The following is a 16,203-nucleotide window of genomic DNA, read 5'->3' as shown; positions in this document are numbered from 1 at the left end:
ACAGATAAACATACACACAAATTTAAAAAAAAAGTATTTAAAAGATGAAAGATAAACCGGGCAGTGGTGGTGCACACCTTTAATCCCAGCTCTTGAGAAGCAGAGGCAGGCGGATCACTGTGAGTTCAAAGCCAGCCTGATCTACAAGAGCTAGTTTCAGTTCCAGGACAAGATCCAAAACTACAGACAGAAAAACCCTGTCACAAAAAAACAAAACAAAACAAAACAAAAAGATAAATCAGAGGAAAAACAAAGACAAAATATGTGCCTGACAGACCTAGACCATCTTCCCTGACACATGGTTCCATGGAGCCCAGGTTTGTCTAAGGCTTACCTTAATCTTCCGATCCCCCTGTGTCAACACTACCTGAGTTCCCAGATGACAGGGCTGCATCACTATGCCCAGCGTACTCAGTGGTGGCAACTGAACCCAGAGCTTCCTGTATGCAAGGCAAGCCCTGTCACCTGAACTATATCCCCAGCCCAGCCTTTGTGTTTCTGTGGGAATGTGTGGTGCTGAGAACTGAACCCTGATCCTCAGGAATATTAGGCAAGCACCATACTAGTAAGTCACATCCCCAGCTCAAGGGCCTTGTCTTGACTCGAATCTCCTAGTTCTACTTTGTTATCTCTCATACGTGCCCTGACTGACGGCTGAAGTAACAACAATCAGACACGCTGACATCTAGGCCACAGCTGGTGTCCACAGTGACAACACAGGACAGAGACACTTTCTCGGGGTCCTCCCCACACTGGACAAGGTGTTCTCCCTTCCAGGTATCCTCAGTAAACCTCCTGCTGGCTTTTTCAGTCATCTTCCAGTCCTGCTCTCTCTTAGCCTCTGCACAGCTCACCACTCTGCCTCCTTCTTCTCTAGTCTTTCTCCAGTCAGCAACACGGCCCTTCTGTAGTGAATGCAAGGGGAGCATTTACTACAAGGGGAGATCTCTGGTTCTCAAGTGAACCACTCTGGCTCGCTTGCACTCCTTTCCAGAGCAGCCTGGGAAAGAAAGGAGGTCCTGTTCACAGCCAGAATTCCAACTGCTACCTTTAGAAAGAGCAGCGCTCCTGGGCGAGTGAGAAGCCCAGGGGCTGGGCAAGGCACCAGGTGAACAAAAGCTCCTTCTCATGGGTCCACTCCGCCTTGGCTCTCTTCTCAAGCGTCACTCAGGCTACCCTGCTTGAGCAGTATGAGATAACAGAGGGTTGCAGCTACATGCTATCACCAGAGGGAAACTAGGAATGAGAAAGACGTGTAAAGAGAGCGAGACGGGGTGTAGTCAGGCAGAGTAATGTAGCAGAGCTGGCTACACTAAAGACAACAACACAGATAGAGACGCTGCTTAAGGGGTGGGAAACCCCAAGTGAGATGAAATGCCGGGGGAGCAAACCAGGAGTCTGTGTGCAAATGTCGCACAGAAGCAGCTGAGTACTCTGTTTCTAAAAGGGAGCAGACAAACAGTCACCTACTCTCAGACTTTGGGGGCCAGCTGTCCTCATTCCCACACGGAGCCCTCCTACCCACCCAGACCTCCTGCACTGATTTCTAAAGCAGTGTGTTGTTGTTCTGGGCTGTGGCTACTTAACCCCACAACTTCTGAGCTACGGTAGACTTCACTAACTGTGCACCCCAGGGCAATCCCACTGGGTCTGGTCTAGCTGGAAGGTCGTCTATCTCCACATTCGCTGTTATAATAGCCTCCCGGGAAAATAATAAAGACTGCTTGTTCCCAGCTACCGTACTCAGCACCCATTTATTTATAATGGTGGTTTTCTTTGTCGACAGAGACAGCAGATGAGAGAACAGGGCCTGCTCCAATGTCCAGGGTAGCCACCCTGTGCCTGGTAGGGCTTTGGGTGGTCCGGCTTATCCTCTCCCAGTGCCCAGAATCACAGCTAACAGATGGTCTCTGCCTGGTTCTCCTAGACAACTCTGCACATCTGGGGCCATTTGCTCAGCTGGATTGGATCCCAGAGGATATGAAAATTGCACTTATCCCCTGGCCTCCTGGTGGCAGCTATTGCTTAGCTGCAATTTAAGATTATCTAGAGACCCTGAGTCAGATCCATGGCAATGGGATGAAATAGCTTATCTGAATCACTGTTTTTCGTAAATTCAAGAGACATCAATGTAACATTTGCCTACTAAATGTGTTTTTTTGTTTCTCCACTTCTCTTCCCTGCTGGGATTATCTCCCTTCCTTCACACTCTCCGGTTAGGGATCTGGCTCAAGCACTTCTTATTTGGCCTTAATCCAGGGCTCAGGCAAACAGGATGTGCCCAATCCCCACCTGGACAGCAATGCTGCAAACCGATGTACATTTTAAGCCCAGAGGGCTGAGAGAAAACAGCGTGACATTGGCCGCCAGTGCTCTTTTCCCGAAGCATATATACAGGTCTGTGTCCACAGTCCACACTCATGGGCCGTTAGAAAAACAGCAGTCTTTTTGGGCCAGTGAGGTGGCTCGTGGGTAAAAGCATTTGTCATGCAAACTTGACCCACGTTCAATTCCTAGAATCCACATTAGAAGGCAAAAGTTATCCTCTGGCCTCTATCTGAAAGCTGTACCATCGACAACATTCCCAAACACTCTCTCACACGCATAATGAATAAATAACGGACAAATGAATAGTAACACGAGTCTCCTCCAATAAGGCCTGTCCTGTTGGCAGCTTTGCTCAAAGGGCAGGCTTAGAGAGACCAGAGTTAGGTCACTAATTGTCGACCCAATTCCAGTTTCTTTTTTTTTTTTTTTGGGGGGGGGTTTTCGAGACAGGGTTTCTCTGTGGTTTTGGAGCCTGTCCTGGAACTAGCTCTTGTAGACCAGGCTGGTCTCGAACTCACAGAGATCCGCCTGCCTCTGCCTCCCGAGTGCTGGGATTAAAGGCGTGCACCACCACCGCCCGGCTCCCAATTCCAGTTTCTTTTCACCCTATTCTAGACACGGTCAGACCAGATTACTTTTGACTTTAAGTGACCAAGAAAATCTCAGTCTTGAGAAAGATCAAGTCTGAGAACTTAAGCAGAACTTAAGCTCTCATTTTTCCTGTCTGTAGAAAAATTTGTTTAATACACCTGCCTCAGTAAGTGAAGACTTAGATCCAATTCCTAGCATCTACATGGTGGTTTACCACCATCCATAACTCACGTTCTGGGGAATCCAACTCCTTCTGACCTCCAGGGGCATCAGGCATGTAGTGCATAACATACATGCAGACAGGACACTCATACATGTAAAATTAAGTAACACCCTATTTTTTTGTCGTTGTTCTTGAGACACGATCTCGGGTAGCCCAGGCTGACTCTAAACGGTTGCATAGCCAGGGATGACATTGAGCTACTGTCCTCCTCTTGCCTCCACTTCCCCAGCAATGGGATTACAGAGAGATACCCTGGTTTATAGACACAAAGTACTCTTTCTGGTTGCGAGCCCCTGGAAGTTATGTCACTCATAACTCTGGATTCCACTTCTGACATGGAACCGCTCTATTCCCAGTCTGAACCAGGGCAAAAGTACAAAACCACGATTTGTTCAACACTTTCATAGTATTTTATTTCAAATGTTGGTCTCTGCTGTGTATAGAAAAATGCACGCTGTCGGCCTACTCGCAGTTCCTGCCGTGAGAAGCCAGTGTCACATATGTTCTCACACATGCCGCTTTTCATGTCACTTCAGGAGGTAAACATGACTTTAAAAGGAAGTGCTCCATGTGTCTGGATCCCAGCCATCTACCTGGCTGGATATCAGCCGCAACTGCAAGGGGGAGGGTCTTCTGAAAAGACCCAGGCAGGGCAGGAGAGAGCAAGGGAAGCCTAAAGGATGTAGGTAGTTTTGCAGCCCCATCATCCGGTCAGCCCTCAGGAGTCTTTTCGTTGTTTGTTGCTGTTTTTTGAAACAGGGTTTCTCTGGGTAGCCTTGGCTATCCGGGAACTCTGTAGGCCAGGCTGGATGCAAACTCAGAGATTGCCTGTGTCTGCCAACTGAGTGCTGGGATTAAAGGCGTGTACCACCACCGCCAGGCTCCTCAGGAGTCATTTATGCCATTAGGCAAGCTGAGGCTTATGGGCCTCTCCTTGTGTCTCTTCATACGCCTCCCATGGGTTCAGCTGAGGGCTGGGAATCATCAATGTCTGAAAAGAACAAGAGGCTGAGTTACCTACCAATCAAGTCTGCTGTTTACCCAGAATCACTTCACTCCCTAGTAGCCAGGAAAAGTTCCCCTTCTCTAGTGCTGCTTCTTTCTTTCTCTCCACTAGGTGGAGCCCATGAGGAGAGTTTTAGGAAGTCAAGACAACATACAGCCTCAAGTCTCAAAGCATGCAAGCAGCCTTACCTTGAGGATGGGCTGCTTAGGGGGTGCCCATGGGGGCACAATCTTGGCATGCATTCTCCAGCTCCCATATGGGTTCATCAAGTGTCTTTCAAACACCACATACTCCAGGACATCCTTGGGCACATCTTCCTGCCCATACATCAACCGGCCAAACCGATCATAGATGGCCAAAGTCTGTAATGATGAAATAAATTCTGGTCTGTCAGGATTTTGCTCTATTTTGGTCATACAACCATTTTTGAAACAATCCTAACAAAAAAATTTTAAATTAATGAAAATTAAAATTATTTCAGAATTCTGAACTTTGAACTAATCATTGCTGACATACTACTGTTCAGAGTTCTTTGATGGACAGGGAAGGTGGGGACCAACAGTGGTCTCACACCGCACCTGAGTGTAGACGCCACTGAGTAGTGGCGAGAGGCCAGCAAACTTCTCCTGAGAACCTACAGTCCTGGGCCAAGGGGCAGAACACGGTGGTGGGAGCATAGTCAACCCCCAGAACCACGAAAAACAAACAGCCACGAACTCAATAGTCCAGAGACAGATGCCCTACATGAGAGTTGCAGTGACGAAATTTAATAAAAATAACTCTTGCATTCAAAGAGACTGAATATTTTTGCTGGACCCCTGGCCCAGTTAAAACCCTTGGGGTCACTTTAGACTGAGCCTGCTGGCCCATGGTGTCATCAGCTTGCCTGAGTTTAAGTCCCCTTTAAGAGAACAATATAATATCTTGACCTTCCCGTGCTTTCCCAACCTAGCCTGAGACACAGTTCTGGACTCCTCCGTGCCCCCACAGCAGAGTAGTGTACGTGTGTGCTGCAGTAAGGACTGGCTGAACAGAGCAGTGTACGTGTGTGCTGCGGTAAGGATTGGCTGAACAGAGCAGTGTATGTGTGTGCTGCAGTAAGGATTGGCTCAAGCAGCCGACATCCCCTTGATAACATTTCTGTAGATGCCGCTTGATAACATTTCTGCAGGGCTGTTTACTTTTTTGAGTGCTTTAGGGTCAGCTGGGGTCAGCAAAATTTGATCTCTTATAAAAAACTCTGCTAAAGATTTCTGTCCAGACTCCATCGTCCCTTTTCCATACCCTGTTTTCTGTGCTATTCAATAAAGACAGAGGAAAGTCCTTTGTTAAGACAGACACAGTGGCAGTTGGATATCAGATGGCATCCAGTCAGGCACAGACACATTCTGGGTAGACCAGGAACCACAGAATACACACAGGAGGTAGAGGAGTGGAGAATTCAAACTTGGGCTCACTTCTGGTCAAACCATTCCAAGAGGAAGTCTGATATTCATTCCTTAAAGCAACACTGCTGCACGCTGGTGTCTCTGAGGTTATTATTATTATTTTTCTTTTTTTGGTTTTTCGAGACAGGGTTTCTCTGTGGTTTTGGAGCCTGTCCTGGAACTAGCTCTTGTAGACAAGGCTGGTCTCGAACTCACATCTGAGGTTATTATTAATGTACTTAACACGGAGTGAATAAAACAGCCACTCTACCTGCCGAGTGTGCAGGCGGACGGTGACCTGGCCATACATGTTGCTCTGGTTCACCATGCCTGAAGAGCGAACATGAACGACTTGGGCTGGCTCTAAAGATTCCACAAAGCTCCAGCGGACAGTCTTGTACTTGAGGTCCCAGACCATGTCCTGAGGGCAGAAGAGAAAAGTTCATGAGATTTCCCTTCTGCAAGGTGCTGCTGAGACTACAAATGCAACCCTGCAATCACCTGCAATCAACAGGCAGTGCAGTCCATGCTTCGACCCCATTTTAGGGGTGGGAATGGGGGTTGAGACAGGGACACACTCCGTAACCCAGGCAGTAATGCTAATTCAATCTTTCAAGTGCTAGAATTATAGATGGGTGGTGACGACACGTCTTTAATCCCAGCACTCGGAAGGTAGAGGCAGGTGATCAGCAGATGAACGTGCCTCTGCTTCTCAAGGTGTGCGCCACCACCGCCCAGCATTTCCTAAGTTTGATCAAGTTTTGGTCATACTTACCTCCCAACATTTTTATTAAACTACTTAATCCACCAGGGCTGAAGGGATGGCTCAGTGATTAAGTGCACTGACTGCTCTTATAGAGGACTTGGGTTCAATTCCCAGAAACCACAAGGTAGCTCACAACTGTCTGTAACCCCAGTTCCAGGGGACCCAACACCCATGACACAACACACCAATCACATTAAGAAAGAAAAAAAAATAGACCCATCCACCTCTAAGAGGTCTCTTCTCCAAATCACTAAAAACTCATGCTGCATACACACCACTGCACACAGTTACTGCACACACCACTCCACTGCACACACTGTTACTGCACACACCGTCACTGCACACACACCACTGAACACACCATCACTGCACACACCACATCACTGAACACACCGTCACTGCACACACACCACTGAACACACCATCACTACACACACCAAACACACCGCCACTGCACACACCACTCCACACACCGCCACTGCACACACCGTTACTGCACACACACCACTGCACACACCATACCACTGCACGCAACACCACTCCACATACCACCACTGCACACAACACCACTGCACACACTGCTCCACACACCGCCACTGCACGCAACACCACTGCACATACTACTGCACACACCACCACACTGCACGCAACACCATTGCACACACCACACCACTGCACACACCATACTACTGCACACATCACTTCCTCTCACACACTGATAATTACTATGTGTACTTCTATTGATAGTGCATGTTTTTCTCTCTTTTATTTTCATTTTACCCCTGCACACTTCAGCAATGAAAGGGAGTGTTTTCCAGAGCTATCAGGGCTAGGATAGATGAGGCACACTCGCACATAAAAATAAATAAATGGCCGGGCGGTGGTGGCGCACGCTTTTAATCCCAGCACTCGGGAGGCAGAGGCAGGCGGATCTCTGTGAGTTCGAGACCAGCCTGGTCTACAGAGCTAGTTCCAGGACAGGCTCCAAAAAACCACAGAGAAACCCTGTCTCGAAAAACCAAAAAAAATAAATAATAAAAATAAATAAATGAACCTACCGGAAAACAGTGTTCAGTTACCAAGGCATGAAGCCGGTCATGGTCTGAGCTAGAAAAGAAAAAGATATATTTATCATTGACTCCAACTTTTATGGTACCCTCTATGAAACCTGATAATGGGCTGGTAAGATGGCTCAGTAGGTAAGGGCTTGCCACAAAGCCTGCCTGAGAAGCTGAGTTCAATCCCCACAATCCACATGAGAAGCACTGACTCCACACGTGAATCATGGTATGTGTGTTCCCATTTACATATACACAAAACAAAGTGTATAGAAAAGGGTTTGGTTTTTTTACCCCCCCCAAGACAGGGTTTCTTTGTGTAATTTTGGCTATCCTGAAACTCACTCTGTAGACCAAGCTGTACTGAAACTCACAGAGATCCACCTGCCTCTGCCTCCTAAGTGCTGGGATTAAAAGCGTACACTACCCCCATTCAGCAAAAAAAGTTTTTCTTTTTTAAAGTTGAAAATGGCCCTGAAAAGCCGGGCAGTGGTGGCGCACGCCTTTAATCCCAGCACTTGGGAGGCAGAGGCAGGCGGATCTCTGAGTTTGAGGCCAGCCTGGTCTACAAGAGCTAGTTCCGGGACAGGCACCAAAGCTACAGAGAAACCCTGCCTCGAAAAACCAAAAAGAAAAAAAAAAGAAAATGGAAAGAAATTCACTTATACAAACGTTTTCTGCATATGCACTGTGGGTCACATGATATATTAATTTGTGATCTACACAAAACCTTGATGTTTAAGAGCATTGAACAGTTTATTTCTGGAGCAGAGAGAAGTTCCTCTGAAATCAGATTTTTGAGGTGGGCAAGGATATTCACTAAGATGTGCCGCTGACCCTTGTTCAACGCTGGCATAGGGAACAAAGTCCAATGTCATGCAGGAATAAAAAGTCCCTTATCTCCTGAGGGCACATGAGTCACTCACAGTGCCAACGGCCAGCCTCTATCGCACACTCTTATCTCTGAACTAGGAAAAGGTGGCCTGTGTCTTTCCTGCCCCTGCACCCTTGGATTCTTCAAGTGCAGGAAGTTTGGACTTTGATGTTATGTCTCTCCAAAGAGTCCTGCATCTCTGAGAAGGGATAGAAAGCTAGACCACCAGGGCAAAGATAAGTGTTTCTTATAGCTCAGATCTTAGTGTGAAGTAAAAAAGAAAACTGAAAAAGTAAAGAAAGAAAACACCCTCCTCCCTCGGCTCAGAGACTACTACCACACATGAGACGGCCGAAAGCTGTGAGAGCCAGAGGAGGGAGGACCATGACAGCGTCTTCTGGACATACCAGGACCACCACATTCATGGCCGCCTGCACAAAATCAAGCCAGTCAGCATTCTAACATGGAGGGGAAGGGGCTCTGAAGCTCTACCCTTAACCGAGAAGCAAAGGAGAGTTAGTAGATTCTGGGGAGAGAATGTGAGTTTTCTGGGTAGGTCAACTACACTGCAGTGGATGGCCAGTTACTCAGGTATGTATGGGTAACACAAACTGAACTTGGGTTATCAAAAAAAGGGGAGCAGGGGGATAGGAGGTGGATCTGGTAAGAGTTAGGAGGACAAGTTGGGGGTGAAAGTGAACACAAGTGAAATCCTTAAAGCATTTTTTTTTTTTTGTTTTTCGAGACAGTGTTTCTTTTTTTTTTTTTTTTTTTTGGTTTTTCGAGACAGGGTTTCTCTGTAGTTTTTGGAGCCTGTCCTGGAACTAGCTCTTGTAGACCAGGCTGGTCTCGAACTTACAGAGATCCGCCTGCCTCTGCCTCCCAAGTGCTAGGATTAAAGGCGTGCGCCACCACCGCCCGGCAGGAGACAGTGTTTCTTAGTAGCCGTGAGACCAGTCCTAGAACTAGCTCTATAGACCAGGCTGGTCTTGAACTCACAGAGTGCTGGAATTAAAGGCATGCACCACCACCTGGCTAACACAAACTTTTTTTATTTTTTACTGTTTTTGTTTTTTTTTTAAGATTTATTTATTATGTATACAGGGTTCTGCCTGCATGTGTTCTTGCAGGCCAGAAGAGGGCACAAGATCTTATGGTTGTGAGCCACCATGTGGTTGCTGGGAATTGAACTCAGGACCTCTAGAAAAGGTCTTAACCTCTGGAAGTACTCTTAACTGCTGAGCCATCTCTCCAGTCCCCAAAACTTTTTTTAAAAGAAGGAAATCCTACCAATCAACAAATGAAAGGAGAAAAAGAAACAGGAAAGATGATTGTAACTAGCACAGGGCCAGCGCAGGGCGGCAGCGCACGCCCTTAACCCAAGCACTCGGGAGGCAGAGGCAGACAAATCTCTGTGAGTTTGAGGCCAGGCTGGTCTACAGAATGAATTCTAAGACAGGCTCCACAGCTACTGAAAAACCCTGTTCATGAAAAAAAAATCCATTTCTGTAAAAGCCCACTCATACCAGGTGCTATGACATATGCTCATCATCCCACTCTCAGATAGGCAGCAAGATGAGAAATTCGAGGCCTGGGACTGGAGCGATGACTCCACAGTTAGGAGCACTTCTTGCCCTTGCAGAGAATCCAGGTTTTATTCCTAGCACTCGCGTGGCTGCTAACAACTGTCTATAACTCCAGTAACTCCTCCTCTTCTGGCCTCCAAGGCCACTAGAAGTCAGATGGTGCACAGACATGCACACAGGCAAAACACTCACACACACAAAAAAAAATAATAAATTGGGAGCTGGTGGTGTATGCCTTTAACCTAAGCACTTGGGAGGCAGAGGCAGGTGGATCGCTATCAGTTCCAGACCAGCCTGGTCTACAGAGCAAGTTCCAGGGCAGCTAGGGTAAAACAGAGAAACCCTGCCTCAAAAAACAAAATGAAACAAAATAATTTTAATAATAATAATAAAAAAGGTTCAAAGTCAACCTTGAATATACAATGAGTTCAAGGACAGGTTGGGATACATAGTGAGATCCTCCTTCTAAAATTAAAGACAAGCCCCTTTTTGCTGTAGGATGATCCTTCTGCACATTGGGAATCTGAATTGTTCTCACTGGTTAGTAATAAAGCTGTCTGGCCTATAGCAAGGCAGGATAAAGTTAGGTGGGACAATCAAACTGAGGACTCAGATAAAGAAAGGTGGAGTCAGGAGAGATGCCAGCAAGCCGCCCAAGAGACAAGAGGCTAGAGAACAGGAGAAATCCATGAGCCATATGACAATACACAGATTAATAGAAATGGGTTAATTTAAAAGTAAGAGCTATTGCCAGGCGGTGGTGGCGCACGCCTTTAATCCCAGCACTCGGGAGGCAGAGGCAGGCGGATCTCTGTGAGTTTGAGTCCAGCCTGGTCTAGAAGAGCTAGTTCCAGGACACCAAAACCACAGAGAAACCCTGTCTCGAGAAACAAAAAAAAAAAAAAAAAAAAAAAAAAAAAGTAAGAGCTATTAATAATAAGCCTGAGCTATTGGCCAAGCATTTTGCAATTAATAAAAGCTTTTCTAGGCCGGGCGGTGGTGGCGCACACCTTTAATCCCAGCACTTGGGAGGCAGAGGCAGGCGGATCTCTGTGAGTTCGAGGCCAGCCTGGTCTACAAGAGCTAGTTCCAGGACAGGCTCCAAAGCCACAGAGAAACCCTGTCTCGAAAAAACAAAAAAAAAATAATAAAAGCTTTTCTATTTTTATTTGGGACTGGTAGATGGGACAGAAAAACTCCACCTCCATTTACACCTTGTGGAGGCACACACCTTTAGTCTTAGCACTTGGGAGGCAGAGGAAGTCAGCCTGGTTTACATAGAGAATTCCAGAACAGCCAAAACTACAAAGAGAGACCTTGTCTCAAACAACAACAAACAAACGGCTTCAGTTACTACTTAACAGTAGTTGTGGAGACTGAACATACACAAGACAGAAGTTCACTTACTTGTTTAGACAAAGGTGAGCTTCAATGAAAATATCCTTAGCTTTTTCAGGGAAGTCTTTTGTTTTAAAATTAGCATCAAATTCTTTTATCTTTCGAATTCTGTAAAATTAAGATAATACCATCATAAAGATGCCATCACAGCAGGCAAAGGCACTTACCACCAAGCCTAACAACCTGAGTTCAATCTCAGGACTCCCCAGGCGGCCCTGACCGCCATACTTGGGCTGTGGGATGAGTCAGCCTGTGCATGAGCACAAACAAACAAATAAAGTGTCATAAAACTATGAAATCTTGGCCGGGCGGTGGTGGCGCACGCCTTTAATCCCAGCACTTGGGAGGCAGAGGCAGGCGGATCTCTGTGAGTTTGAGACCAGCCCGGTCTACAAGAGCTAGTTCCAGGACAGGCTCCAAAACCACAGAGAAACCCTGTCTCGAAAAACCGAAAAAAAAAAAAAAAAAAAAAAAAACCTATGAAATCTTTAGAGTTTCTAGAACTCTTAGTTCACATGAATCTCCATGTCCATCTACACAGTTAATAATTATTTCTTGACTGTGTCAAGGCTGTAAATCCAACTCTCTCTCTCTCAATGTAAACATTATAAAGAACAAGCAGGCGAGGGTTTGGTAGTAAAAGGGTTTACAACACCTTTACGACAGGAGGCAGAGGCAGGAGGATCTCAGTGAGTGTGAGGTGAGCCTGGTCTACACAGGAGTTCCAGGACAGCCAGAGCTATATAGTAAGATCCTGTCTTCAAACAAACAAAACATAGGTTTGTTTTCTTAGGTCTGGAGGAGTAGTTCGGAGGCTAAAAGAGCACAGTGATTTGCAGAGGAACTAGGTTTGGGTCCCAGATCCTAATGTAGCTCAAAGTGCCTTGAACTCCAGCCCCAGGGGGACCCAACACTGTACCAGCACTCACGTGCACACACCCACTTACAAACACATATACATAACTTAAAGTAAACCTCAAAGCAAATTTTTTTTCAAAGTGAAATTTTAGCATTCTGGGATTAAATAAAACATCTACAACTTATAAATACTGGGGGCTGGAGGTTCGTTAGAGGTAATGCATATTTATAAGGTCCTCGTTCAGTCTCCAGCTCTGCAGCACCAAAGAGAGTACCAAACAGGTAAGTATCAGAGCAGAGAGCTTCTAAATAGCAACACTAAAAACTGAACAAAAAGCCGGTCCTGGTGGCTCATGACTTTAATCCCAGAATTCAGAAGACAGAGCCAGCTGGATCTCTGAGTTTGAGGCCAAGCTTGTCTACAGAGTAAGTTCTCAGTCAGATCTACACAGAGAAACCCTGTCTTTAAAAAAAAAAAAAAAAGCAAACAAAAAATAGAAGTGGGGAGTAGCAGGATTCTTTCTTTCTTGCTTGCTTGCTTTCTTTCTTTCTTGCTTGCTTTCTTTCTAGCTAAAGACAGGGTTTCTTTGTGTAGCCCTGGCTGTCCTAGAACTCCCTCTATAGACCAGGCTAGCCTCGAACTCAAAGAGATCTGCCTGCCTGCCTCTGCTTCCTGGGTGCTGAGATAAAAGCATGGTCCAGCTTGCTTTTTTCAAGACAGGGTTTCTCTGGTACACTTACATGAAGGCAAAACACATAAAAAGAAAAAGAGAGAAGGAAATCAAGTAATATACTATATAATACAATAAGTATAAAATATCACATGTTCTTCTCAGCCTAGAATATTGAACCCCAGTTGTCTCCGACACCTACGCCAGCTGTGATGCCACATTCTTTTTTAATCGCTCGGTTCTCTGTGTCAGTCCGTCCTTTGAAAGGGATGACATCCGAGCATCACCTTCAGGCGGAACATAGGGATCAAATATACCAGCTGAAAGGAGAGAAGGGAATTAAAAATCTGTTGGAAGATTGAGAAAACATCACCTTGAGGGCAGCTAACACTGGGAAGGACACAGGATATATTTTTTTAATAATTTATTTTAACCATATTTTATGTGCATTGGTGTAAAGCTACAGGCAGTTGTGAGCTGCCATGTGGGTGCTGGGAATTGAACCCGGGTCCTCCGGAAGAGCAGCCCATGCTCTTAGTCATTGAGCCATCTCTCCAGCCCCCAGGACACAGGATATTAAGCAGCCTAATCAGATTTGCACATAAAGGCAACCTTGCCATACTTGTGCAAGTACCAGGAACTATATGCACTACTGGAACATCTCTAGAAAAAAAGAAAGAATAATAATGAACTCCTTCTAGAGTGTCTGTACTTTCACAAACCAAAGAACTTACACTCTTTCTCGAAGTTGTGTGAGGGCAAGATCAAAGGAGGACCACATACACAGGACTAGTGCTGTAGCCCTAAGTTGCCCTTACTACCCAGGCAGGAGGATCACAAACTCTAGTCCACTCTGACAAACTTAGAAAGATTCTGTCTCAAAGGCAAAAAGAAAGAGAGGTTAGGGATATAACTCTGTGCTACAGTACTTGTTTAGCATGTATGAGGCCCTATATTTAATCCCAAGTACTGTAAAAACAAAATAAAACTGACTTTATGAACTATAGTATATATAAAGTTAATCATTAGTGAGGTTGAACCTAGTGGTTAATTTAATGATGTTATCAGAGGTGGTGGGTGGCAAATGCCTTTAATCCCAACACTTGGGCGGCAGGGGCAGATGGATCTCTGAGTTTGAAGACAGCCTGGTCTACAGTGCCAGTGCCAAGGCTACACAGAGAAAGTCTGTCTCAAAAAGAGGGGGGGAGACTTTAATGCTGTCAATCAGAGTCAAAGGCATTCTAAGCACCAGATATCTGACCGTAGAGGATTGAGTCAGGAGCCCAGAAATACTATTCCTCACCTGTACAGGCCAGATGTATAGGACGCTCCATCTTTTCCGGAGGAATAACCAATCCTGCTTTCCTGGCATGTTCCAAAAACTCCTTCTCTGTTTTGTACTTGGGTTCACGAAGAGGGGGTCTGAACCGGCTTTTGGTTTTTACTGGAACTACAGCTGGGGATTGAGTCACCAGAATGGGCTGGGAGGTAAAGGAAAGGTTAGCAAAGAAGTGATTTGGAAAGAAAAACCTATCTTGAGCAACTGTACGCAAAGTCTTACAGAACAGACATATCCAGAGAATGCTTCAGAAGTTAAGAAACAACTTATGGCGAAACTACATTACTACTCGATCACCTGGAGATGGCTCTTACCACAAGCCAATTAATAACCTTTATTAACATCAGTCAGCACTTACTAAAAGCTTTCCTTTGACACATCCTGCAGTGGGGCTGTATGCGGAGATGAGCTAAGCGGAAGTCCTACCCTCAAAGACCTTTTATTTAGCTTGACGGTGAACCTTAGGATCAACCCAATACTGAAAAGCAAGATCTGGTGGGCATTTTCGCTACATTTCTATTTTTCCTTTTCTACCCGGGCAGTGTCGAACTAACCTAATTCTATCCTTTTAGCTCCAAACTGGACAATAAAATTTGAAAAGCCAGGTGACCTTTTTCTCCGATCATGAGTTTTGCTCCAGGCTAAGACAAAACCGACCTTGTACCTCTATCCTTGGCAGTTTTTTTTTTTTAAATAATGTAAAAGAAGCCGGTCCACCTTCCAAGCCACTACTTCTTTCCTTTTAACATCTCGCCAAAGAGACTGGGACTAATGCGAAGTTTAAGGCCCCGCCCAGGGATCACATACACCTCCAATTCTTCCCCAGGCCAAGTCAGACACGTATCGTCCAAACTCATCAACGGCCACTGTCCGATTATTCCCTTCTACTTTGTCCTCCTCCTTCTGTTTCTAAAATTTCATTCGCCTCGTCCCTACCTACCTGCCGAGACCACTGTCCCAAAGCCCTGGATAAGCAGGACAAGCCCCGCGGTATGGGGGCTGCCATTTTGTCCGCGCAAAGGCCGCTGGGATGCCAGTTGAGCCGCAGTGCACTGAGCAGGAGAAAAGGCGCATAGGGTGGAGCGAGCTCGGGAGTGGAATTTTCCAGGGCGCGCGCCCTCGGCCGAAAGGTGAGCCTCGCGCACGCGCACGTTCGCGGGGGTGGGGGTAGCGGGCGCGCGCAATGTGGTTGCGCGTGCGCGGTGAGACCAAGTTGGAACTAGGGTAGACCGCACGGCTGTCACGCGCCAGCCGGAGAGCGGTGGAAAACCAGCTGCGCCTGCGCGTGAAGCTCTCTATGGGACACCGGCTTGCTGCATTCCTGGTTGCTTATCACAGTGTTACACCTTGTTTGCTTTCACTAAAAGAATGAAAAAGTGTTTCTCTCTGAAATCGGAGGACTTTGAGATTAGTGTTTTCTTTCATTACTTGGAATACACTGGAGGAATTTAGGGCGAAAATGATAGTTTCTGGGTGTGTATCTGACCGTAAAATGCTGTATAACCTTAAACTTGAGCCCCACCTAGTTTTCTACATGAAAATTCTTTCTTCTTGTTCCATTAGAAAAACTGATCCCTGTGGTTACTGAAAAGCAAACGGGCACGTGGATTGACAATTATCTGGGTTTTTGTTTTGTTTTGGTCATTTTCAAAAAAAAAAAAAGAGAGAGAGAGAAAAGAAAAAAAACCCACTTACCAAATTTGGTAATAGCTCGTTTTTTCAAAATTGCTTAATAGACGCCTGGCAATTTAAGCGATTTACATATATCAACTTAATCCTCACTGTTAAGAAGAGGCATCTCGCCGGGCGGTGGTGGCGCACGCCTTTAATCCCAGCACTCGGGAGGCAGAGGCAGGTGGATCTCTGTGAGTTCGAGGCCAGCCTGGTCTACAAGAGCTAGTTCCAGGACAGGAACCAAAAACTACGGAGAAACCCTGTCTCGAAAATCAAAAAAAAAAAAAAAAAAAAAAAAAAAAAAAAAAAAAGAAGAGGCATCTCTGCTGAAGCAAACAATTTCAATCAGACCAGATTAGATCAAATCAAAGATGCCTACGTTAAATAAATGCAGCACTACCGGG

The 16,203-nt window shown here is 45.9% G+C and overlaps 1 protein-coding gene across 1 annotated transcript; it reads right to left on the bottom strand.

The window, feature by feature from the left end:
• Positions 1-3,542: 3,542 nt before the first annotated feature.
• On the bottom strand, positions 3,543-15,215 carry Mrpl45 (mitochondrial ribosomal protein L45). The gene is made up of 8 exons (XM_057775161.1): positions 15,066-15,215; positions 14,090-14,267; positions 12,989-13,106; positions 11,267-11,365; positions 7,400-7,448; positions 5,847-5,996; positions 4,337-4,510; positions 3,543-4,133 (listed from the first exon to the last, which is right to left on the bottom strand). The coding sequence occupies exons 1-8, from the start codon at positions 15,129-15,131 to the stop codon at positions 4,047-4,049; spliced, it is 921 nt and encodes a 306-aa protein (XP_057631144.1). The 5' UTR covers positions 15,132-15,215; the 3' UTR covers positions 3,543-4,046.
• Positions 15,216-16,203: the final 988 nt, after the last annotated feature.

The sequence above is a fragment of the Chionomys nivalis genome, chromosome 7, assembly GCF_950005125.1.
Source record: "Chionomys nivalis chromosome 7, mChiNiv1.1, whole genome shotgun sequence".
In the NCBI taxonomy this organism is placed as follows: domain Eukaryota; kingdom Metazoa; phylum Chordata; class Mammalia; order Rodentia; family Cricetidae; genus Chionomys; species Chionomys nivalis.
The sequence above is the reverse complement of the archived record's forward strand: the minus strand, read 5'-3'. Positions and strand labels throughout refer to the sequence as shown.